General features: G+C 42.2%; 1 protein-coding gene across 1 annotated transcript; it reads left to right on the top strand.

Moving 5' to 3' along the window:
* The first annotated feature begins 10,123 nt into the window (after positions 1-10,123).
* Positions 10,124-25,223, top strand: LOC128483175 (calpain-8-like). The gene is made up of 22 exons (XM_053459258.1): positions 10,124-10,372; positions 11,998-12,067; positions 12,314-12,432; positions 13,174-13,307; positions 13,607-13,772; positions 13,933-14,022; positions 14,118-14,203; positions 15,887-15,961; positions 16,773-16,933; positions 17,137-17,312; positions 18,107-18,118; positions 18,865-19,076; positions 19,686-19,725; positions 19,854-19,919; positions 20,113-20,170; positions 21,020-21,084; positions 21,466-21,534; positions 22,470-22,548; positions 23,265-23,381; positions 23,811-23,869; positions 24,982-25,040; positions 25,071-25,223. Exons 1-21 carry the CDS (start codon positions 10,136-10,138, stop codon positions 25,003-25,005), a joined length of 2,115 nt encoding a protein of 704 aa, XP_053315233.1. The 5' UTR covers positions 10,124-10,135; the 3' UTR covers positions 25,006-25,040; positions 25,071-25,223.
* The last annotated feature ends 250 nt before the right edge of the window (positions 25,224-25,473 follow it).

Here is a 25,473-nt window from a genome sequence, read left to right as displayed (position 1 = left end):
CTAACCTGAACAAAGTTTGATTCTCTAACAAGTATGTTTATCTTTATTCCTGGTGTAACTTTAGAAAACTCCATTTTGTGTTTGTTTTCGCAGGCTTTGAATATGATAATATTGTTTGGAAGAGGTTCATTGAAAAATGCTTTGATGTGCCTCTCGAATTAAACGATTTCAAGGAATGTCTCATGGAGTTTGAAAGTTTGTACAGTAAGTCACTGATTTCCATTCCTAGTCCTAGGCTGGCGGTTCCAGGGGGTTGACAGCCCCTCTGCCGCATTTATAAAGCCGTTTGGGGTTAGTTCCTATTAATGCGGGTCGTTTAGGAGATCTGCAGTTACGGGAACTTTCATTTTTACTGGCTGGCCATGGCCGTGACCCATTAATGTTCATTAAAACCATGAATGTTTACATTGTTTCCCCGGAGCAGAAAGAATCACCAGAATGCATTTGTAAACCCATCAGCAGGTATATGCATGATCGCGAGACTAATGTACTTAACACATCGATTTCTATTCCCCCCCCCCAGATATTCAGCTAAAGAAGTAGAAGAGTCAGCCGTCTGTCCCTGTTTGCGGTATGCAGAATTTTCATACAGTATTCCTACTGAGCTTTTTCTTATATTTATAGAACACTGACTGAATCTGCAGCCCCGTAAAACATAAAATATATAATATATATATATATATATACGCAAATCCTGTTCCTTGCAGGTTAAATTATCTCATGTGACCATCACACCTATATGAGTTTTTTGGACATCTTATTCCAAGAATATGTAGTTGGTCCCCACTTTGCGGCTGTAACAGCTTTCACTCTTCTGGGGAGGCTTTCCACAAGATTTTGGGGAGTTTCTGGGGGAATTTCTGCCCGTTCATCCAGTAGAGCGTTTGTGAGGTTTGGCACTGATGTTGGACGAGACGCCCGGCTCTCAATCTCCGTTCCAGTTCATCTAAAAGGTGTTCGATGGGGTTGAGGTCGGGGCTCTGTGCGGCCTAGGCCAGAATATGTCACCAAAAATATTAAGATAAACAAAGATGATCATTTTGTGAAAAAAAAATGCTGGCTGAGCTCGGCCCATCAGCAGGTAGAGATATTTCCTTAATATTACCCTGTATCAAAATAACGTCTGTTTCTCCTCACTATCCAGCGGCTCGGTACTGGACTGGCCTAGAACGGCCTAGAATGGCCTAGAATGGCCTAGAATGGTGCATCCGGACACCCAGACGAGTCTAAAACACAAAATGACTTCCACTAATCGGTATAACCGCTCTTCAGAAATCAACGTTGGTGCAAATAATGTAAAAAAAAAAAAAAGATCGTTGGAACAAACAGTCATTAAATATTTTTATCTTGCAATAAAATATCTTTTTTTCTGTCAGTTGTGTCCAGAGTCATCAATATAAATTATCATTTCACGTTTATTTGAGTTTTTTTATATTTTTCTTTTTTTTGCGGAGGTTTGCAAACGCTTCAGACGTGGAAGAGTGTAGCGTGCGGCGCATGTAACCCCGGAAACATCTGTCATTTATTGTCTGTTGGCTTTTAACAAGTAGGATCTGTTTTACTCCCCAATTCTATCCTCGATGTACAGAAAACTTTTGGGAATGACGCTGGCCTTTTGGCTGATAGAATGGAGCCTTCTTATTTTTCATTGTGTCATTTTTTTTATTTTTTTTTAGAGTAACTTTAATAATTTTTTTCAGCAACAGAAACAAAAAAAAGGTTTTTTTTTTGCTTTTAGGGCAACAACATATCAGTGCCTGTTTTTGGATCACATGACAATTAAGTATTCCAGGAAAAACTTATCAGTGCTTTGTCTACGCAATATTTGTGTTGCCTATTTACATATGGATGCACATGTTGTCAGCAGCAACAAGATTATTATTATTATTTCTTGTTTTATATAGCGCCATCAAATTCCATAGCGCTGTACAATGGGTAAGATAAAGCATAATTAGTTTAATTACTAGGAAAAATGTGATTATCAACATGAGCAAGGCACACGTCAGGCCCCGGGGCCCGCTAGCTCTCGGAGAAAGAGTCACCGACCTGGTTCCTTCCCTACTGTCGTCGGGAAGGGTGCGGTCTCCTGATTGGTGGTTCGGTGCTGGAGGGTGGATTCTGCTATGGGAGGAGGGGACTAGCCACGAGGAGGTGGAGCTTTATCCTCTGACCCACTATAAAACCTGCTCTCACCTCAATTAGTGACTGTCTTGGTACAGGTACCATTTATCCCTGCACTCGCTGACCCTGCTTGAATATTAATACAGTACGAGAATTTATTTTTTTAGGTTATTTTTTTTTAGGTTTTTTTAAATTTCATTTTATAGATGGCCCTTTATATGGGCAGAAAATGATGACTCCAGGGTATTGCTTAAAAAAAGCTGGATGGGCCTAAAGGTAACATTTTTCATTGTTTACTTTCCCGGCACCCTAAGCGGAAAGTTCTGGAAAAGGACCAGCAAAAAAAAAAAAATCCCGATCTAAAACTCCATGTAGAATCTGTGACGCTATTTAAAAAATGTGATCGTCAAGCAACAACCAAGCAACCTGGAGCCAATCACCCAAAAAGAAGGGGCCGGTTTTACACAAACACCGTGCCAAGCTGGTACAAGCTTAAAAACTAGTGGCCCGAAATATGAAGGGACACTAAATAGTGATGTGTAGGGGTTAAATTAAATTCCTATGGAAGCAATGTTTTTTGCTTTTATTATTGGAATTTTAACATAAAACAAGTTATGAGTTAAACATTGTTTCACTTTTCATTAATTTAATGCAAAATATAGAAAAATTAAACGTACCATTTAACACGAGAGAGTTAATAAGGGTTCTGAACTCTTTTTTTCCCAAGGAACGGTAAATTCAATCACCCGGGGCGTTCCTTAAATAACTGTAACAGGAAGACGTTATGTGACAAAGGAAGTAAGTAATATTCATATATAAAAAGAAAATATCTCCCGCTTAACCCTATACCCGCCACAAGTAATTTTTCCTTTTTAGAGGTGCATGAATCACTTTTTTTTTGTATTATGTGACAAAAGTTACTGTGCGCATGTTAGAGTAAAAGTGTAACAAGTGCAATGTCAACACAGTTGTTACACTATATTAAATATGTTAAAGGAACATCGAGTTATTTAATGTATTTAAAGGTTAGCATTATGTAATAAAAAATCTATAATGCATACCGTTCTTACTACAGTGCGTCTCTCGTTAGGAAACGCTTTCTAACGCTCTCCGATTTGGCTCTGCCTACAGTTCCATTTCTATTTTAATTGATTATACTTTTTTTTGGCTCTGTGTTTCTTCCAAAGACTGTTTAATTCCAAAGGAGGTATTTGCAAGGAGACTAACTCTTGGTGAAACCTGGGTCACCACACTCCCTTACCATCTAGTGGCAATTGAGTGGGCGATCCCATCTCAACAGCATTTTAAGTAGGAATGAGTTGGGTGACCGTTAAAGTAGAGAATTTTGTCCTTAATGCAGGATGCTCTAAACGTGGAATAGTGAAAAATGTTTATGACAAGCATTACGGCATTGGTGAATCTTCAGTCTCTCATATGGTACGGCGTGGAAGAACCAAGTGGCCATGGCTGAATAACCGACCGACCTACCATTGGCACGGCAAATCACAAATCAGTTTTGGTAGAAATTTTATAATTTAAAAAAAAAAATTTAAATGAGTCATTATGTGATTTTTTTTCAGAACATCAAAAATTCTAGAAACTGTAGAAACTATTCTGTCCAGCAAGAAATTTTCCTGACTGCCAAACAAACAAAAGACAAGGTATAGGCAGGGGCGGATTAAGGTCAGGTGGGCCCTGGGGCAACACTGCAACAAGGGACCCCTCCAAGATATTTATAATAGATAGATAGCTCATGGGAACTGTACGTTGCTTCTTTTTTATACCAGGATTTGCTTTCTTGCCCTCCCAGGTAAGACTGTAGACCTCAGTAAGATAAATGGAATCCCATGTTTCCGTTTTCCCATGTTTTGGACAGTGTCACAGGTCATGATGTCGAAATGATGTCATATTCTTAATAACTGTATGCCGTAATCATTGTCCAGCCATATGTAGTAGCCTTAGGTAAGGGCAAAATAAGGTCTTTGTGGTAGCGTGACGTATACGCAATTATTCTACACCTGATGACCGAATAATTGGAATAAATAAGGAGGCGAATATTCCGTAAAGGAAGAGATAGCAAATATGAAGCCTCCTGTCTTGCCATAAAATTAATATTACCCCTGCATTGTTCAAAAGAAATGCAAGCAGATAAATAAATATTTAATATCAATGCTAAATTAACATCCCTGCATAGTGTAAAATTCATTATTTAATTATTATCAGCTAAAATGCTCATATTTAATATTAATATTTAATTTATGGGAATGCAGCTCTCAGCATCCTTTTATATCTCATCACTCAGGTCTTTATCAGAGCCTTCTTGGCCATTCTAATCCTTTACAGGTTAACCATTACTGTGCCATGTTTTTTTGTGGGGGGGGTCTTACATTTACGTATTTGTGAAAGGTTGAACTTGATGGACTGAAGTCTTTTTTGAACCTACTACTAACTAAAAAAAAGTCCAATATGCGTTAAAAGACATTGTTATTGATACAACATCATTTTTATAAATGTACTTAAATAGAAAAGATTTATACAATACATTTCTGGCAATAGGGGCAGGTCAAAAAAAAACATCTCTCTCCATGCGAGTCAGTAAGAGAAAAACAGCAAGACAGATTCTTATCCATAATGGCGAGCAGAGATTCTTCGAAAAGAACGCTCATTCTATACGTTAAAGATCAAAGAACCGTCTTAAACACCCTGGTATTCTCGCACAGAGTTTAAAGAGCAGGGGCGGCCGTTACTTTATTGTTACTCAGTGTCTGTCATTAGGTCTGTAAATATAGGATCTTTGGAAGACCCGAGGCATGTCATTTAGATAATGGCTTTCCTGTGTCCTTCCAGTTATCCGACCCCTGGGGTAATAAACGGTTATATCACCCTTCTCTTCAGTAAAAGTAGTTTACAATAAGGGTATTCCAGTTCCAGTGGCTCCAGCACTAATGTTTATTGACTTTTGTCCCAATCCTAATCATCAAAGAAGAAGAGTGGAGTTAACCCCCAAGTTGAGTGTACAGTATAAATGTGTATTTGAAGTTGATACCCTTTATACTGCCAACACAGCAAATACATGTGACCTTTCAAAGCCTTCGAGGTCTCTTTTTTACATGTAACCTTACATCTTTATCCCTAACCTAACAAACCTAGTGGCCTGGGACAGGGGCGTAACTAGACCCCTCAGGGCCCGGGTGCGAGAATCTGTTAAGGGCCCCCCACCCCCCCAAAAAAACATGATTTTTACCCAACAATTTTTTTTCAACAAATTCAATTTACATATTGAATCATTTCTGTAAAAAAATCAAAGAAAAAGGGGCGCATGTTCAAAGGGCATAATCAAAGAAAAAGGGGCGCATGTACATAGGGCCCTTTTTGTACATGCGCCCCTTTTTCTTTGAATACATAAATAATCTTTCCACCAAAACAGCCTGACTGTGGCATTTTTGCCACCAAAACACCCCGCCTGTGGCATCTTTGGCCCCATAACAGCCCGCCTGTGGCATCTTTGGCCCCATAACAGCCCGCCTGTGGCATCTTTGGCCCCATAACAGCCCGCCTGTGGCATCTTTGGCCCCATAACAGCCCGCCTGTGGCATCTTTGCCACCATAACAGCCCTCCTGTGGCATCTTTGGCCCCATAACAGCCCGCCTGTGGCATCTTTGGCCCCATAACAGCCCGCCTGTGGCATCTTTGCCACCATAACAGCCCTCCTGTGGCATCTTTGGCCCCAAAACAGCCCTCCTGTGGCATCTTTGGCCCCAAAACAGCACTCCTGTGGCATCTTTGGCCCCAAAACATCCCGCCTGTGGCATCTTTGCCACCAAAACAGCCCGCCTGTGGCATCTTTGCCACCAAAACAGCCCGCCTGTGGCATCTTTGGCCCCATAACAGCCCGCCTGTGGCATCTTTGGCCCCATAACAGCCCACATGTGGCATCTTTGCCACCATAACAGCCCTCCTGTGGCATCTTTGCCACCGTAACAGCCCTCCTGTGGCATCTTTGGCCCCATAACAGCCCGCCTTTGGCATCTTTGGCCCCATAACAGCCCTCCTGTGGCATCTTTGCCACCAAAACAGCCCGTCTGTGGCATCTTTGCCACCAAAACAGCCCGCCTGTGGCATCTTCGGCCCCATAACAGCCCGCCTGTGGCATCTTTGGCCCCATAACAGCCCGCCTGTGGCATTTTTGGCCCCATAACAGCCCGCCTGTGGCATTTTTGGCCCCATAACAGCCCGCCTGTGGCATCTTTGGCCCCATAACAGCCCGCCTGTGGCATCTTTGCCACCATAACAGCCCGCCTGTGGCATCTTTGGCCCCATAACAGCCCGCCTGTGGGATCTTTGGCCCCATAACAGCCCTCCTGTGGCATTTTTGGCCCCAAAACAGCCCTCCTGTGGCATCTTTCCACCAAAACAGCCTGACTGTGGTATCTTTGCCCCCCCCCTTACACATCCATGCTATCTCTCACACACACACACACACACACATATATATTAATTCACAAATATTTACTCACTAATTCACAGATAATCCATTCAATCATTCAGATATTCATACATTGATACTCATTAATTCCCTCATTCAGATACTCATTTACATATACTCATTCACAAACATTCATTCACTCACTCCTTCACAGATATTCATTAATTCTCTCACTCAATCTCAAATACTCCTTCATGCAGCCTCCCCTTACCTGAACAACCGAAGATGTAAAAAGTATGTGCCGCTCGGCGCTCGCAGACCAACTTGTTCAGTGCATAGGGGGAAGCAGATGCGCAGCAGGGTCATGTGACGTACGTCACGTACGTCACGTGACTGTTGGATTCCTGCGTCCCCCGGCATCCTCGTCTGCCAGTAAGTAGCGGCCCCCCGCGGAATTAATCGTGGGGGTTGCCCGGGCCCCCTAGAGTGGCGGGCCCGGTAGCAGCTGCTGCAGGGTTAAGGGGCAAGTGCCCCTTTTGCCCTGAGTTATAGACGGCCGTAGAGGCCGCATAGGCCCAGTCAGTCCGGTCCTGACTGGGCCTATGCGGCCTCTACGGCCGTCTATAACTCATAGACCTTGGGGCCCCTTGCCGCCGGGGCCCGATTTCAGGCGGCCCCTTGGCTTGGGCCCCCTGCCACCGGGGCCCGGTCGCAGTCGCGACCCCTGCGACCCCGGTAGTTCCGCCACTGGCCTGGGACTCCTCCAGCGATGGGCCCTCGGTCCAACCAACCACTCAGTATCTCCCTGTTATCGAAGCCTTCGGGTTGTCAGACCAGAAGCATGATTCGGAATGGCGGTGGACACTTAACAGAAGGGACATGGAGCATAAACAATAAGGAGCTGCTGAGACATGAGCAATAATATTAATTTTTATACAAAGTAGAACACATTCATCCTGTGACTCTACGATAGGGTGGCCACACCAGCCATTTATCGCAGGACACAATATATACATTTCAAATGTTGCTGACCAGATGCCCTTCGGCATATATTTATATATATATATTTATCTGATAAACTGCCTCCATTCCTATAGCTTGGAGGAAAGACAGACGAGAGGGGATAAGAGAAAAACATTTAAAAAATTAAAGGAGATAAACCATGCCTAGGAGGATAATATATTTCTAAAGAGCAACGATTATAGGAGAAGCCATAACCTAGAATTAAAGGATCAGAGGCTTAGATGTGAGGTTAGAAAGTATTTTACTAAATGGAGGAGCCTACAGCAGAAGTAGAAGAGTTTAATACAATTTAAGACTTCAATAAGTAGGCATAAGGCTATCCTAAATACACTATATGGACAAAAGTATTGGGACACCTGACCATTACACCAACAGGGACTTTAATATGGAGTTGGTCCCCCTTTGCAGCTATAACGGCGTCTACTCTTCTGGGAAGGATTTCCACAACATTTTGGGGAGTTTCTGGGGGAATTTCTGCACATTCATCAAGTAGACCATTTGTGAGGTCAGGCACTGATGTTGGACGAGAAGGCCCGGCTCATGCCAAAGGTGTTCGATGGGGTTGAGGTCAGGGCTCTGTGCGGCCAGTCAAGTTCTTCCACCCCAAATTCATCCCACCATGTCTTTATGGACCTTGCTTTGTGTGCTGGGACACAGTCATGCTGGAATAGAAAAGAGCCTTCCCCAGCCCTGGTTGGAGGTGCGCTCTTGGGGCGCACACTTCATGTGGTTCCCACGGAGCTGGTGTTTTGGGGCTAGTGGTGAGGGTTAGTGGTAGAGGTTAGGGTTGCAAAACGATGGGCTCACTGTTATTGCCAGTGCGTGTTAATGTATGGATGAGTTATTACTGATGCCTTTATGCACTTTAGATTTTCTCTATAAAGCTGCAGCCAACTTTGTTGGGGAGTTGGTGAAGAGTAGGGTGGCAAATTGGAGAAGGGTTGACAGGGAGTTAAGGGACGGAGGAAACCGAGTCAGAGCTTTTATCTTCCACCAGACTGTCTCTATGTTTTTCTCTGATGTAAATACAGCAATTGTGTTGATTGTCGCTCGAAGGACAGACTTTTATGCCGATAACATCAGCTCCGTATTCTCCGGACCCTGATAATTACTATACAATTTAACTGCCTCCTGCAGGTCCTCGAGTTAACAGCCGACCCCAGGGAATTATTTCACAGATCAGATAATTAAATGCCGGTTCCCCGGGGGGTTTATGGTTATCCAGGGTCCACCTAATCATACTTATTTTATAAAGTAGACAGATTCCATGGGCATCTGGTCTGGAGGTGGATTACCTGCGGGTCAGAGCCTGTCCCAAGACAATGGAGAATGAAATTCGGGTTTGCTTTCCCAAATCCCGTATCCCCCTGAGCTCTACCCCGTCCCGAAAAGCTTGGCCGAACAGCGGGATAGAGTGGCACAATTGGGAGTGTCCCATGTAAATTGAGACAGTTAGAAGGTATGCTTTAGTAGTTAAATTTTTTTATTAATCCACAAATTTCAGCTTCACTGTGGTAACTTCTGATTAAAAAAAATCCAAAATAATTGCTCTGATTGCAAAAGCTGTTTTAAGGAATCACTTAAATGATTTTAAAATTGCCACACGAACACAGTGTCCAATTTGGGCTCACCTGCCAGCTTTCTTGATAACAGAACTTTTGCCCAGTAGCCATCTTCATCCAAGCAAATTTAAGACTGTTGGCATCTATGGTTATGATTCAGGTGCCTGGGACAGAGTACCGGCAGGTTTATTTAATGTCGGTTCATTTAAGGTGTAGCATCAGCAGAGAGACCTCTTGAAAGATGAAAAAATAAGGGTTTCCTGGCTACTTAACAATCCCCAAATTCATAGCCTCTTTTTACTTGGTTTATTATGCAAAAAAATTTAATTAAAGTTACAATCTAACATTGATAATTGTCCAAAACTGGAGGGTCAGAGGTTTGAATGTAACGTACAGAATTTTCACTTTAAAAAGCGAGATAGATAAATGGAACTGCCTTCCAGCAGAAGTGGTAGAAGTGAATATAGTAAGGGGATTTAAACATGCATGGGATAGACATACGGCTCCTGAATCTAAGACGAGAGCGATTGATTAAGGGTTAAGTCTTTACCGCAGATTAGATGGGGACGAACGGGCTGACCTGCGTTTAGTTGGAACTCACCAGGTGACCCCTATCCTGTGTTATCCTCACCTGAGTGCGATGGCGGAAATTTACGAATGCCTGACATTCCTCGCTGAGCTTCTAACCTCAGGCTAAAAAAAACATAAAGAGTGAAAATCAGAGACAGTCAGCTTTCGAGCAAAGTGCGGAGTGAAGCCGTTCATCCGGAATCCTTATTTCCAGATTCATGCTTAATGACGTCATTCTAAACCTACACAAGAATCCCGAGGATGTCACACCTGCTTTGTGTGACCTCTGACGTGTCACGGACTGCCTCCCGCTTGTAAAGCGATGTCTCCGGGGGTGGTTTTTTTGTTTTTTTTCTTGTCCCTATATAAACGTCCCACTCCGGCTGAACAAACCTAAACTTCCAACGCCAGCATAAAGACCGAACGCGCAGCATGTCTGGAGTCGCTGCTAAAATAAGCAAAGACAGGGCTGTAGCCCGAGGTCTCGGCGCCCCCGGGAACCCGGTGAAGTATCTCAACCAAGACTACGAGACGCTGAAGGCTCGGTGCTTGGCGTCCGGCGGTCTGTTTGAAGATGACGCTTTCCCCGCGGGGCCAACTTCTTTGGGTCTAAAAGATTGGGGACCGGACTCTGAGAACGCAAAGAAGATTGTCTGGAAAAGACCCGCGGTAAGAACAACTCCCACAACTCCCAGCGTTCCAAAAAGAGGCTTTGGGCTTTTTTTTTTTTAATGTTACCATTTAGAAGAATTTTTTTTTTTTTTTTTAATTTAAAAACAAATATTTAGAAACAATTATTTAAGAATAGGGAAGCCACTTAGATTGGGTGTCACTCAGCGGTGTGTATTTTTAACACTTTCCTGGCTAGCCTTTGCTGCTTAATATTATACCATGATGGATATATTATCATAAGTCAATAGCGCCTATATGATATATATATATATATATATATATATATATATAAATAAATAGTTTTTTTGGTTTTTTTGTGAAGCAAAATTATATTTAAAAATAAATATATCACGGTAATACATGTGAACATGAGGCCCATCCGATTGCTTTAGTGGGTGGGGGGTCACATTAAATTTGAAAACAAAATATATATATATGGCACTCTGCCCCATCTACTTGCTTGCTTTTTCCTATAAAAACTCAAATCAGCCGTTGGTCTCGTCTTAGATTCAGGAGCCGTATGTCTATCCCATGCATGTTCAAATCCCTCACTGTATTAACCTCTACCCCCTCTGCTTGGAGCCTGTTCCACTTATCTATCACCCTCTCTGTAAATTAAACATGTGGAAGGCAATCTCTCTTTAACCCCTTATTGACAAAGCCCGTCCATGTATGGGCTCAAAATGCATTGTTTTCAATGGGTTGCAATTAAACTTAAACGCTTCCGGTAGGAGGTGAAATAGCAAAACCTGTCATTCAGTTACATGCGATTTTAGGAATGGCCCCAGGCAGTTATGTGTAGTGAATGAGATATAAAACGCAGATACCGTATATACACTAATAAAAACCATAATTATTAAAGCAGTAGACCGTGAATATAATTTATGAAGCCCAGAGCAAAAAGGCTAAAGCAATGTAACATATCTCCAGTTATATGTGTGCATATAGTAAGGGGAGGCCGCACTCCATTAGAGGAGTGCAGCCCCAGAAGACTTTTGGGGATCTGGTCCATGGAGCACTTAGTTAGTTAGCTGGAAGCACGGAATCCTGGGCTCCAGAAAAAAATTTGAATATCAGAGTCATTCGACAATTTCAACCCTGTTCACACATATAAATTATATAAATCAATGAATGCTCTTAAATTAAAAAAATAAATTAAAAAAATGTTGGTTTAATGAGTTAAGTGGTCCGTAGGCTAGTTACCATACCATACACTTCTCCTGGCCAAAGACGGGTTCATGGCAGGACTTTACAAGACCTTTTATGTGACTCTGTGACCTATTACCATGGACTCATATAACTGTGTAAGGCATTCGTAGTGCCTAGAAAAGGGGACATCAGGGGAGGAAAAGGGGCACCGTCCCTTCTAAACAGACACTTGGGCTATTAAGTCCCATCAGCCCCCGTATGTGCAAAGAAGGGGTTCCAGTACCTGGGACGCAGCACGTACAGCCCTACAATGCTTTGCTGTGGGTAGGTTACCTCGAGGAACTTCCCTCTATGTATTTGAGGTGATAGATGTGCCCAAGCCCCCTCCAAGTGTTTACAAGAAGTTGTTGTAACATTGTGACTATTGGATCGTTTTCTTTCAACTAATGGAATTTTTTTCCGCTGTTACGCAGGAAATAAAACCTGACCCTCAGTTTATTGTTGGTGGAGCTACCCACGGAGATGTCCGGCAAGGATCTCTGGGTGAGTACCGTCGGGATGGACCCTGTCTGCTTCAACTCATCACTAAAAAAAAAAAAAATCTATACAGTAAATATCCCTAAATCATTTTGGGGGTCAGAGGTCTCTTCCTCAGATATTCGCAACATTCCAAATGAGGTCCCAAAAACTTATGCGACTATATAATTTTCTACACAAGCCCAATAAAACCTCGGCTAAAGACGATATCTTCTAATACGACTGTATACACTTTCCTTATTATCCCAACAGGAGACTGCTGGTTACTGTCCGCCATCGCCTCGCTGACACAAAATCAAGACTTCCTCTCCCTGGTGGTTCCAGGGGACCAAAGTTTCCAGACTGACTATGCAGGAATCTTCCGCTTTAAGGTAGGTCTGTGATTTAAGGCAGGGATTCAGAATTTTTATTAATAAAGTAGTTGTCAAAATATTTTCTTTTTGCGACTTCTCTCCAGTTCTTGCACCTGCAACCTCTTTACGAATCACCCCATTGTCCTTTTTCTTCGGTAACATGTCAATCCCCTCATTCTTGGTCTACAAAATCCGGAAAAACTTGCCTAGCCCGTTTATTAAAGGTCTCGGTTTCCCCTGAGCTGTGATCAGCAGCAACCGGCTGTCAGTTACAACACGTGTGAGACCTTCTTCATCCTTCTGCACTACTGATGATTGAGTCTCGTGATGTCCTCCTGCAATGTATCGATGACCTTCAAGTCCCTGCTTGAATGTGCTTTTCTCGCTGGGTGAGCCAATGCTGACCTGAGCCCAACACCTAGCTCTGCCGGCTCAAACGTCTCCTCTCATGAGGTTCTAGGTCCTAGTGAGTGTTCTCTTAAAGGTATTGTCCAGCTTGGCTCATGCACAGCGTGGTCTAATACTCAGGGATGGGGGGGTAAGGTGTCGCTTTAGGGTCACAAATATAGTAACTTAAATTCCCAGTACCACCCATTCATGTCTATACTCTCGCTATTCGCGTTATACCCCACTTTTCCTCATGTCCATCGTTAAGGTGTAAAGGTGGGTAAGGTGCATGTGGGGGACGCCGGAATTTATGGTGTCTCGTGGGCATGTGGAATGTTAATCTGAGCGTTAATACGATTTTGCTTCTCTCAGTTCTGGCAGTACGGCGAGTGGGTAGAAGTCGTAGTGGACGACCGGTTACCAACAAAATCAGGAAAACTGGTGTTTGTGAAGTCGCTGGCCGGCAATGAGTTCTGGAGCGCCCTCCTGGAAAAAGCATACGCCAAGTGAGTGAGACTTTCGTAGTGTCTGGGGTCCTATACCCAGTAGCCACTTACCCTTACAAGGGAGTTACACAGGAGATTCTGGTACAGAAGGTCAGAAGCACCAGTGTTCGGAGGCATCTTCTGTCCAAGACCCATTAGATGTAGGCCTATGGAATTCTTCATCCATAGATTGCTCTATTGGGGCGATTGCAGTTTTTAATGGTCCAGATTGGGGATCTCATTTGTGACTTTCCATAGGACCTGTGTTTATACTTTAAGGCCATGCATTCAATTTTTGGTGTTTAAATCTGTTCCTACAGGTTGAATGGATCCTATGAAGCCCTGAAAGGAGGTTTACCGGTAGAGGCTTTGGAGGATTTAACAGGCGGGACAGCTGAACTCTATTACTTGGATGAAGCTCCAGAAAATTTGTTCCAGATAGTCCAGAAGAGACTGAAAGCAAAAGCTTTACTCACCTGCTCCTCTGTAAGTTCAACTGGATAAGGAAACGAACGTCGGGACCTATTGTTTTCCATGAGGCGTTTTTTAGAGACCTGGTGGGAGTAGAATAAAGGTAGCAATTGATCTTTGTCGTACAACCGATTGGTAACAAATGGTATAATATGCTATTCACTAATGTCCGCAGAAATCCGATGAGTTTTCCAGAGAGGCCGAAACAGTTGCAAATAACAGCGTGGTTAGGAAACATGCGTATTCTGTCACCGGGGCAGAAGAGGTAAATAAGTACGGATTACAGTCATCAGATGTGACTGCTGATCAGGGAACCGTTTTGAATTGATGTGAATTTCTTCTTTTTATCGTGATTTTCAGGTATCCTACCGGGGTGGTAAAGTGACATTGATCAGGGTGCGAAATCCTTGGGGATACAAAGAATGGAACGGAGCCTGGAGTGATAAGTAGGTTCATGGATCTCTCTCACGCATTGTGTCAATCTCAAATTGAGGAGAGAAAAAGAGATGCCGTTTAGTGGCCGTAACCTTCTCTTAGAGGTAGTGTCTGGTTTGTCCTATAGCTGACAGGGGAAAGCTGGCACCTTCCAGCCCAAGGGGCAAGTAAATAGAATTTCTTCCTGGCCCCTGATACGCGAATTGGAGGAGCAAACACACAAACATCACTTTTCAAACCGCTTTACCTGGAACCCCTGGGAACCTCTGATACCTGGAAGCTCAGGAGAGTTTGATCATTTCTGGAGAAAGGTGCACTGAGGTCTTGGGAGTTTATGCCTCATGGGTCTTGCTTTTGTTCCATGAAATGTTTGTCCGCTAAAAAGTATCACAAGATTCTAAAGATTATAACAAGAGACATAACGCAATTCTTGGTAAATAGCCATAGGCAGTGTCTGAGGCTTGCCTAGATGTGGGCTTCTACTTGTTGAAAGCAGCAGGACCAGCCCCAGTCCGTTCTTGGCTACGGTTGCTCTAGTTGTTGCCTCATCGTTCCTTCCCTAAAACCCCCGAGGACGGGGAATCCTGCTAGAAGACGCTTTTCTTTTTCCGAGCCACCTCCGTGCTCTCCTACCGGAGTTAGCAGAATGGTGAACGTGTTGCAAAATCAAGCTGCCGGGGCGTTTAAATGATACATTACATTAAACAAATTTATGGGAAATACGGCTAATAGTTCCCGGTGCTGCCTCGGTGTAATGGGAGATATTAATTATGAGCCATCAATCTACGACACAAGTAAAAAGGCAGGAAATACCCTATAGAAGTTTCTATATTACCAGTGGACGCAAGTGTGGTGGAGGAGGAATGGGAACCGGGATAGGCAAAGTGTCCGTACGAGGACACCGGTGTCCATGTGAAGGTCCATAGAACCTCATTAAACCGTCCACCATGAGCAATGCTGGTGCCCATCCCTGAATGGGGCGAAGACATTAACAGACGGACAAACCATTGATTTACTTATAGACTGACGTTTCAAATATCAAGTCTCATTTTTCCCAATTGTATTGATCAGAAAACTTGAACTTCAGGTTTTGTTTCATTCGGTTTTGTTGCGGAACTATTTTCACGCACCCGCTCCTATACACCCTGTGTGGGAACTGGCGAAATTAGGAAAGTACGAGCCGGGGCTGGCATTCTCTGTAGTTGCTGCGGGTCGTAGGTTTTCTGTCCGTGCCGATGCGTTGACTCCCTCTATGAATCCCTACCCTTTTACGTAATCTTTGCTGTCAGTCGATATTTGGATGACTCAATTTCTCGTAACTGAACTGGAAATGCCACTTTTCCAACACCTACGTTTCATTGTTCTGTGCTACAAGCGGCCCGCTATTTTTAGAGATCTCTTGAGCGCAGGCAGCTAAATTTAAAACTCATTGATGTCGGGCAGAGATAGACGGAATTCCGGCCCTGTTTGTGGCCCTCCAGGCTCAAAAAATGAGCAATACATCTCTATTAAAAAAACAAACAAAAACAAACACCACATTACGTGTATAACATGATTATCCACCAATCTCATCTTCTGTTAGGAGAACCCAATGAATGAACTAAATCTCTCTCAAACTACTACACTTTTATTTTGTATTGTGTATTTTGAGTTTAATTTTAAAATGTATCTATGTTTTCTTTTTTTCCAAAAAGTGCCCCAGAATGGAATGAGGTCGATCCCAATGTGAGTGCAGCGCTTAATATTCGGTGTGATGATGGAGAAGTTTGGTGAGTAATCCTCGAACCTAATTGTCGGTCTGTCTCCTATCTATCTTTCTTCTGTATCACAGCATCTTTTTCTTAACTCCGTAAAAAGAAAATGTATCCAATCTGCTCTTCAAATGACTTCTGTCTTCTGCTTAGCACCATACCCGGGAACTTTCTGACCCCCTTGCGGGATGTGGGTAGGAGGTCCCTCTAAGGTTGGTGGGTGGTCCCGCTGGTGTAGGTGGGCGGTCCTGCTGATGTCACGGGACACACACTTTTGCTTATGGAGAGGTGGGTGGGGAGTGGGCGTGGCAACGCCGCTCCCGCGACCCAGAGTGGTGACCCGGAGACCCAAAGAAGCTCCGCTTCACCCAGAGTCTCCGGGCAGAACCCCGAGGGGTTCCCAGGTATGCTTAGCACACAATACTCCCCAGAGTTCACCTGGCCTAAAGTACAAACAGATGCTTCTTTCTAGTCGGGGACTCTGACAGCCATCGTGTGCCTGGCTTTCGCCTGCCACAATTGGCCTCTCCTTAATGGATGTCCCTCACGTGCTGGAAGGCCAGGAAAAAATAGAAAGTGTATTGGTTGCATAGGCAACGGCGAGGCTCCCAATGGGAATAATCATTTCAACACATAATATACATGAGGAGCAGTGGTTATGTGTTATCGATCCGAACCAAAAGTGGAGCCAAATAGCCGCTAAACCGCTAACCAAGGATCCACAACATTCAAACAGTTTGATAACGATGCCGAGACTGGGGAGACTAGATCATGGTACCTAATTTGCACGACGATGGATCTGTCACAGTGTTTTGTTTCATGTTTGTAGGATGCCGATTTCAGACTTCATCAGCGAATATGTTCGGGTAGAGGTGTGTAACATTAACCTGAGCAACGCGCTTAGCACCGACGATCAGAAGTGGAGTGTGACGCAATTTACAGGGAGCTGGAAGAAGGGGCTGAATGCTGGCGGGACCCAAAAAAACAAAGGTAAGGAGATCAAAAATAGACACAAGTTACATGTAAACCTTAACATACAGTATGGGAAGGAATCGCGTTCTTGAATAAAAAAAAAAAAAAAAAAAAGTATATATTTTTCTGGCAATCTTGTTGTGATCTTTGTTATCTTTCTAGTATGCACAGGGTAGGTGTAAAGGATAAATCCCTGTGCGTAATTCTCCTTCTTTATACAGATACGTTTTGGACCAACCCAAAGTTCTGGATAACACTGGAAGACCCCGATGAGGATTACGTCGGTCCTGCCACGAAGCCGTGCTGCACGATCATCGTGAGCCTGATGCAGAAGGATCGCAGGAGGAACAAACCGCTGGGAGCAAATCTGCATCCCATCGGATATTATATTTATCGGGTTTGTGCCGTTTCATTGCCTCCAAAAAAAAAATCGGATCTAAAGTATATCGAGCTCTTCTGCTCATTGGTTACAATTTCAGGCTCTAAAAAATGTTTTGGGGTGAAATATGCTAAATAGCATTTAATCCACAAATCCATATGGATACATTTGTTCACTTTTAAAGTTTTTATTTTTTTTATTTATTTTATTTATTTTTTATCTATTTTTATTTTATTAAAATGCTCATTTGATTTTGGGCAAAGAGTTTTATTTCCACGAAAATCAGTTTAGTTAATGCTGTAGCGTGTATCAAAGAATGGACCCGATTGGGTAGGCGGTAAGAGCCGCCGGTCCACATGCTGGTTATGTAAATATAAGCACGCAATGTGTACATGGATGTGGTTTAATTAGCCGGCGACCGCGTTACATTCGTTTTATAGAGCAGATTCTGAAGCCCCATTAAAGTAGGGAGAGAGCAAAAATGCCGATAAGATTAACACATGTTAAGACTTATAGGGACAAAAGCAGAAGAGGATCGTGTTCCGGCATGAAAATGAACTTCTTCTCCGTTTCTTTATCACCATGGATCTCTCCATCACTATGTATTATGTTTCACTTAAAGATGATGATCAGTAGAGCAAATTGTTGGGCTCAAAAAGCATTAAGATTCATGGCGGAAATAATAGCGCATAACGATTATTTCAGAGAGTCAGTTTTGGGAAATGTATGATGAGTAATGTTCCGTTAGCATGCAGGTGTATGCGATCGTTGTGAAATAACATACCTTTTCTCCTTCTCTCTCTCTCTTGCAGGTCCCCAAAGAGGTACGGCGGGTCCTGCTTTACTCGTCTGAATTTATGGCTTTGGATTATTTGCAAATATCTCCCAAAACCGTAAAGCTATCGTGCTATTCCTGAAAGATGTAACATTTTTACACGATTACCCCCCGCAACCCAAAAACACTACTTATAGATCTACCACATTCAGTACCCCAAGACAGTAGGACACAAGAACCATTTGGCCCATCTAGTCTGCCCGTTTTGCCTGATGTAGAGACTCTGTCCTTGGCCTCGTCTTTCACGGTAGCTTCATGACTACCCCCTGCATACTGAAATTCACTCACTGTATTAACCTCTACCACTTCTGATGGGAGGCTGCACTATATATCTACCACCCTCTCTGTAAAATAAAACATTCTTGTTTTTAAGGAAGGGATACCAAAGTAGGTAGGTATTTGTCCTCTGTGACTTTGGGTTACCACATACAGACAATGTGTGTTTTTGTTCCCGTAGTTCTATATATAGCCTAGAATGTCAAAAGTACCTGGGACCTTCCGCAGCATTTAGTTCCCTCGCTGATACGGTTGCTAACGATGTCCGTTTGCCGACCAACCTGGAGAGGGGAATGTTGTCTCTTCCTCTAACATTCACCAACTCTTCTTTCTGGCAAAACTTTGCACAAAAAAGAATTTGCCAATTCATTTATAAATTATATCATTTGGCGTTTCCATTCTAATAATGTAAAATATTTGATCCATACATAATAACAGATTATTATTTCTTACTGGCAGCTGCAGAAATCGGGCCAAACCCAACTTCGCAAAGATTTCTTCGAGAAAAACCAAGACGTCGCCCGGCAGGTTCTGTACAAGGAGCACCGCGAGATCTCAAGTCGTTTCAAGTTACCCGTCGGCGTATATATGATTATTCCGCACACCTACACCCCCAACCTGGAAGCGGATTTCTGCCTCCGCGTTTTCACCGAGAAAAAGGCTGGAGCTTTGTAAGCACAATGTTCTTCCCTATATTATGGCCCACTGGATTTATATTTTTATTTTACAAGGCAATTTTCGACACTCCAGGTGTTGTGGACTACATCTCCCATAATGCTCTTACAGTCATAATGCTGGGAAAGCATCAAGGGAAATGTAGTTCACAACATCTGGAGTGCCGAAGGCTGCCTCCCCCTTTTCTACAATGTTTTATACGTTATAAGCATCGTATTGGAATATTGCTTTGTCTACGCGATCAAGAAATAAGTGCCTTATGTCTGAAGCGTGACGTTCTTACTTATTCTGCCCCTGGTCCCGTTTAAATTTTAAATTGCTAGTAACGTCTGTTCTTTGAGTGTTTTTGTTTAAGCGTTGCCTTTGTTGATCTCTGACGGTCATGGCTGTCGTTAAGCCGGGGCAAGTAGGGCTCACACCTCCCTACTCCGCACATGGGAGACCCCGTGTGGACCCTACCTACCGGACCTCTCCCTTCCACTAGTGATCTAATATATAATCTTATAATATATAATCTTATAATTTGCCCGAAGAATAATTCTGTTTCACATTCTATATCCTAGAATTATATATATAAATTTCTTTTTGTTCTTTGTGTATTCCAGTGGTGACATTGGCTTTGGCATAAACCCCGGTCAAAACGAGGTAAGAACACTACAGAGTTGCATAGATTTAATGTATTTTTATTTATTATGATGTAGTTTATACCTAAATATAAATCTGCTAGGCTGTTTATATTTTCGGTTGATTTCTGCTCGTTTTTCCCCTCTTAGCTAAGCTTGCCCAGCACGTCCGTAGACACAACAAGTGACTCTGAATCCAATGAGATGAACCAAGAGGTAAATATGGCTTGTATGTGATGCCAAATAGACAATGGGCATGACTTTCATCGATTTCACCGTTCTCGGGAAGAGATCCTCCCAAAAAAGTTCCAATCTGATAAATGGGAGCAGAGATTCTGGGAATGGGGCTCGGTTAGATGAATTTATCGACGACCTCGCCTGTTTATGCGACATCTTTGTGTATTTGCAGATAAACGTATTTGATGCCGAGGAGCTGCAGAAGACTCTGAGTGAGAGGCTATCAAACTGTAAGAAAAACAAGGATCCTGGTTTATATAAATGATGTCATAATATCTCAGCAACCGCATGTTTTATGATTTTTAGTGAAGGAACATATTTGGCTCGAGTTTCTCTCCTATGTCCACTAGTCCCTCTAAATGCCATTTTGTTCATCCCCTGTTGCCCCTCTTTTCTAGGAGCTCAGAATGTTTGCCGTGTATGAGGGTATTGAGGGTTCTACAGCAGCACGGGACAAATCCCGGGCGTTAGGTCGCCATGGCGACTAGAAATCACTTCCTGTATTGTACTGTCTGTGTGTACAGTGTAAGAGTAACTGTAACTTTTATAATCTGTAATATTTATTAATTTACTGGTAAGTTAATATTTTATCAACGTATTAAATGGATTGATAATAATATCAATTTTTTAATAAATCGATTTATCATTTATACAGATTTGCCAAATACTTAATTAACTGATCCATACTATTTATTACACAGATTTTGTGATATATATTTACAGTAAAAATACTTGAACTGCTATAAAGTATTGAACTAATAATGTATATATTTATGGGGGGGGTATATGTAGTCTGCAGCAGAATTAAATGACATCACGTCTGTGCTCATGTGAATTTAAAGCTCTAAAAGTTTAATTGCAGACCGCTACTTTTACGCATAAATACAACGTACACGACACTGGTTTTCTACAACCCTCGTGTGATCAATGTGCTGAACATTAATTTTCGTAATCCCCAAAAAACACTGTTTTCTCAAAGAACCATGCTGCCAACCCCGCTGCATTCTGTTTCGTTTGCCAGATAAAGCGTGCCATTTTCTTTTTCTCATCCCATTCTAATAAAGTATTCTGTTTTGCAGGTCCTGATATTAAATCAGATGGGTTCAGTCTGGCTACGTGCAAAGAAATGATCAATCTATTTGATGTATCCTTTCTTCTCTACACGGCTTGCGCTTAGTGGAGCGAATGTTCGATTGTAGTCCATTAGAACGCTGCTTTCCAATGCCATTATACAATGGGAGAAATTGCTTCATTTTGTGCAAATGGTGTTTATTCGCTCAGATCGTTTAATGATCCACAAAATAACCTACAGATCTAGGAGGATTCACCGGGTTCTTTAGATGTAACGTCTCTGGCTGAAGTTGACTCTGGAGCACAGAGGTAGACCCGGTCCCTGCGACGTTCTACAAGATTTGGGTCACAAAGATTATATTTTAAACTTTTCCGGATCCTGGTTATTAATGGATCCTGCTGAGTTGGATGGGATTCGCACGTTTCGTTGTTGCCTTAACTAAACCATTTATAGATGGACAGAACTGGAACCCTGGGGTCAGACGAGTTCAGAATTCTCTGGATTAAGTTACAGAAGTACATGGTAATTGTCATGGATTACATTTTTTTTCCCAGACACAACCCTGTCCAAAGAAAACGCTGATTTTCTCCCGGGTCTCATCAGCTTGACCCCGTCCCGTTATTTCACAGGTTTGTAGAGGTAACAGTTAAAGGACATTTCTGTCCTTTTTCTGAGCCCTCCGAGCGCTTTGAGTTCATGGGCCAAGAGTAATATTCGGTTGCAGAACACAGCAAGCAAATAACAGAGACGCAGGGGACGCCGAAAGAATTAACTAACGCAATCTAAGCATATGCTAATATATGCTTTAAAAAAGTTAAAAAGACAAGCATTTGGGCAACAAGTTCAAAATGAACAGTGCTTCCTCATGTCTAATATCGGAACTTTTTAAGTACTTCCGCTCTTGCGTAATTGAACTGTATGGCATAAGATAGAACAGGGTGTCCAGAGACACGTGATATACATGGGAATATATATGACTAATATACAGAAAAAATAGCACTGAAATTACTCAATGCCACAATATGCATATAAAAATATTATTCGATGAAATATACATATAATACCCCATTATCATCAAGTACAATGGGCATTGAAAGGAAATAAATACTATATATTCAATGTTACCAAAATATAGCATAATCATCCAAAAAATACGTATAAAAAAAATGCAATCAATATAAAAATGAAATAAGACAACTAAACTCTTCTTCTGATGCGGTCCACCTGGCCAGGTTAAAAAAACGCCGCACTATGACTAATGCAATCATAGTTTGCACGGACAGCCTGCGGAGGGGGTTAATCGGAAAGGACGGGGAAACCGGCAGCTTTGAGTAAAATCACTAAACCATGTTTGGGATATATAAATATCCAGCACTTCTCTCTAAGGTTTAATAACTCTCTTAATCTTTGTTTGTAATTTGTTTTATTTTTTTTTCATTTATATTTTTGTACAATAGGAAATCTTTAAGGAAGTGGACGCCAACCAGTCGGGAAACATGGACGCCTATGAAATGCAAAACGCTTTGCAGAAAGCAGGTGAATGAAATGGTTCTACCGGCATTTTCTGTTTCCTTTTAAAATGAAAATTGTCATACAAGATGGAATTTAATCATTTGTTTCTGATTGGCACATGTATACACATTCATGCACTAAACTCTAAAGGGAGTAAACAGTAGAGGTCTTTGTTCCTTGCGCCTGGTACCTCTAGCACCCCCTAGTGGTGTCCTGGGAGGCAGCAGAAGGAATTAGGACTTGGAAATTGGCAAAAATTACCAATTTTTGCCATGACAAATACAGTTTAATTTGCCCGCATCATCAGTCGCTGCTGCATTGTAGATCCACAAGAGGACATTAGTCGGTGTGTACGCAATTATCCTACCCCCCACTGGAGACAAAGCCATCTGATGGTAGCCTCTCTGTAGACTACAATGAACACCTGGGCTCTCTCTATATGCATTCCCAGGTGATGGGGAAATCTGGTCACCTTATAATATAATCACTGGTGTTATGTGAACTTGTATAATGCACATTCTGAATGTATAGCTATGGAAACCATACTTCTTACATGGCAACTTATCAGATCCGTTTGACCTCACAGAGCAATCCATCCGTTCGGTTGTCTTGGATTGGAGGTCCAGACAGGGAAAGAAGCTTTCTGCCTTGGTGGCAATTATCATTCAGAAAAGACTACCACCCCATGAGTACCTGGATGAGAACGCACGCTCATCTCTTATTTTTGTTTCAATCTGTAGGTCTTAATCTGAATGACAACATTCTCGAAGTCATCATTCAACGATATGGCACTAAAGACCTGACTATTAGCTTTGATGACTTCATCGGCTGTGTCATACGGCTGGAGACCATGTTCAGTAAGTCACGGAATTCTAAAGCGGCACCTGATACAGAGGCCATTGCTCGATAGGCTGCTGGGGGTAAAAGATAACCCAGTAAAAGTCCATGAATCTTTTCAGGGGTGGGTTGGCCAGGGAGCAGGTAGGCAATCGGACCCAGCCTTGGTCCAAATTCTACACAGAGATCCAGTACGAATTGATTAATACACGCGTATGTGTTGGTTTTGGGGTGGGGTAACTTGGCCCGCAGGTGCCAGCCCTCCGGTAAATGTAGAACTTCTAGATTATTGACTGTCAGGAACTGTCAAAATAAAAGCTAGAAAACTGGACAGGTCTGTTGATGGGGATTAACCAGAATGAATGTTACATTGTTTACCTGACGTAAATCTCTGTAAATATAACTTTAATCCGATGTGAGTTTTTTTTTATTTTTTTATATTTGTGCAGACATGTTTCAGATCTTGAAGACGGAGGAGAATGATGTCATCAGTCTCACGTTATATGAGGTATGAGGAAAAGGTTACAATAGCCCAGCTATTCATTAAGAGTCCTGTAGATCTATAACCTGGAAAGTGCTGTTCTGCTTACCCTGCCAATCTTAAAATTTTTTAGCTAAATGCAGCATTAAAAATAAATTCTCAAACCCTTCCAAAATATATATATAGAAGGTCAACCCATATTGCCCCGCAGGGAATTTGAAATAAAAAAAGATTCTTAGACATTTTTTGTTTTATTTTTTTGAGATGGAAGAATAAAATTGCAGATCTTCTGATACAATAAATGTGTATGTAACTTGCCTTTATGGCCAGCTTTTGTGCAGCTGGATACACGAGACGGCAACATTTTTTTAAGAGTGTGGCGGTCTAATCCCCCGCCCATCCAGCTGGTGGCTACACATCCATCATTTATTGGCCACTGGCCTTAAAGTGCCAGGGGCAATCTTAATCCCCATTCCAGCACTTGATGGCACAGATCTTCATCAGCTGCACTTGCTGTCATTAACCGGGGCAGCCATTGAAACTGCATATCCTCAAAAGCTGGGGAGTGACCTGTGTACTTTCCCCATTTCTAGATGTATTTATGACACACCGTCCTATATGGTGCAGGGGGTCCTTACATTTTACCCCCAAAAGCCCCGTTGTCCACAGATGCTAGTACTGCCCCTAATGATTTATTGTAAATTAGAGCAGAATAATATGTATAAATGTATCACTGCCTTATCTTTTGCAAACCTGGCAACATGTATCTGTTACATAGTATGTCTAAACATAACCAGGTGCTTACATCATACTTAGCGCTTGTTTATGACATCAAGTCAGACAGGTCACAGAATTGCAGCTTCTGGGATGGGTTTATTACATCAGAGACACAAGTAAAGACACACGACAGCTGACGGGGATTAGAAAGAGAAAACTCTACAATCATAACCGCAAACGAATTCCTGAGAGGCAAACCTACTATTCTCACGGGATTACCATGAAGCAGAAAAATCTAAAACACATTAAAAAAAATATAAAAATGGATGGAAAAAGTAGAAAAAAAAAAAAAAAACCTGCTTAATTCAGGGTCGACCCAGGTTATGTTACTTTCATTCTTTATAACTTTTTGTTTTCTACAGTGGGTCTGCGCAGCATTTCCTTAAAGTGGGACAAAGGAAAATCATAATGAAGATGATTATTATCTTCATTTCTATATGAGAGAAGCTTAACACCGGATTATATATGAATTGGACAAGATCGCTCCGAAGAAATCCGGAGAGCAGGGATCCAAATCTTTGTTTTTAGTTTTGCAATAGGTGCCAACAGTCCCAACAGCCATGTGTAAATTCTGGCATACTTCATAATTGGCCATAAATTAAACCTTATTGGACCTCATTGAGGTCAGATCTTGAGGATGAGAGCAGTTATTGGTCTAATGTATTGAAAGCATTAGACTTTTTTTACTTTGCATTTTGATACTGTTTCTATAAACTGTGCACAGAATCTCTGATTTCTGGAAATGTAAATAAATCTCTTTAAATAATCGCAAGTATTCTGTCTGGTGAAATTGTGCTTTTCGAGTGAACAACCTGGCTTCCCTTCCCTTCCTTACAGCTAATAAAGAGCTGATC

Source organism: Spea bombifrons, chromosome 3 (assembly GCF_027358695.1).
Source record: "Spea bombifrons isolate aSpeBom1 chromosome 3, aSpeBom1.2.pri, whole genome shotgun sequence".
Taxonomy (NCBI): domain Eukaryota; kingdom Metazoa; phylum Chordata; class Amphibia; order Anura; family Pelobatidae; genus Spea; species Spea bombifrons.
This window is presented reverse-complemented; position numbering and strand designations above follow the sequence as displayed.

What these genes read in the sequence shown, in the direction of transcription:
- LOC128483175 (XM_053459258.1), top strand. Translation starts at nt 10,136, where the DNA reads ATGTCTGGAGTCGCTGCTAAAATAAGCAAAGACAGGGCTGTAGCCCGA. An exon ending in CTTTACTCACCTGCTCCTCT is followed by an intron (nt 13,773 to 13,932) that starts GTAAGTTCAACT and finishes TAATGTCCGCAG; the next exon opens with AAATCCGATGAGTTTTCCAG. An exon ending in TAAACCCCGGTCAAAACGAG is followed by an intron (nt 19,726 to 19,853) that starts GTAAGAACACTA and finishes TTCCCCTCTTAG; the next exon opens with CTAAGCTTGCCCAGCACGTC.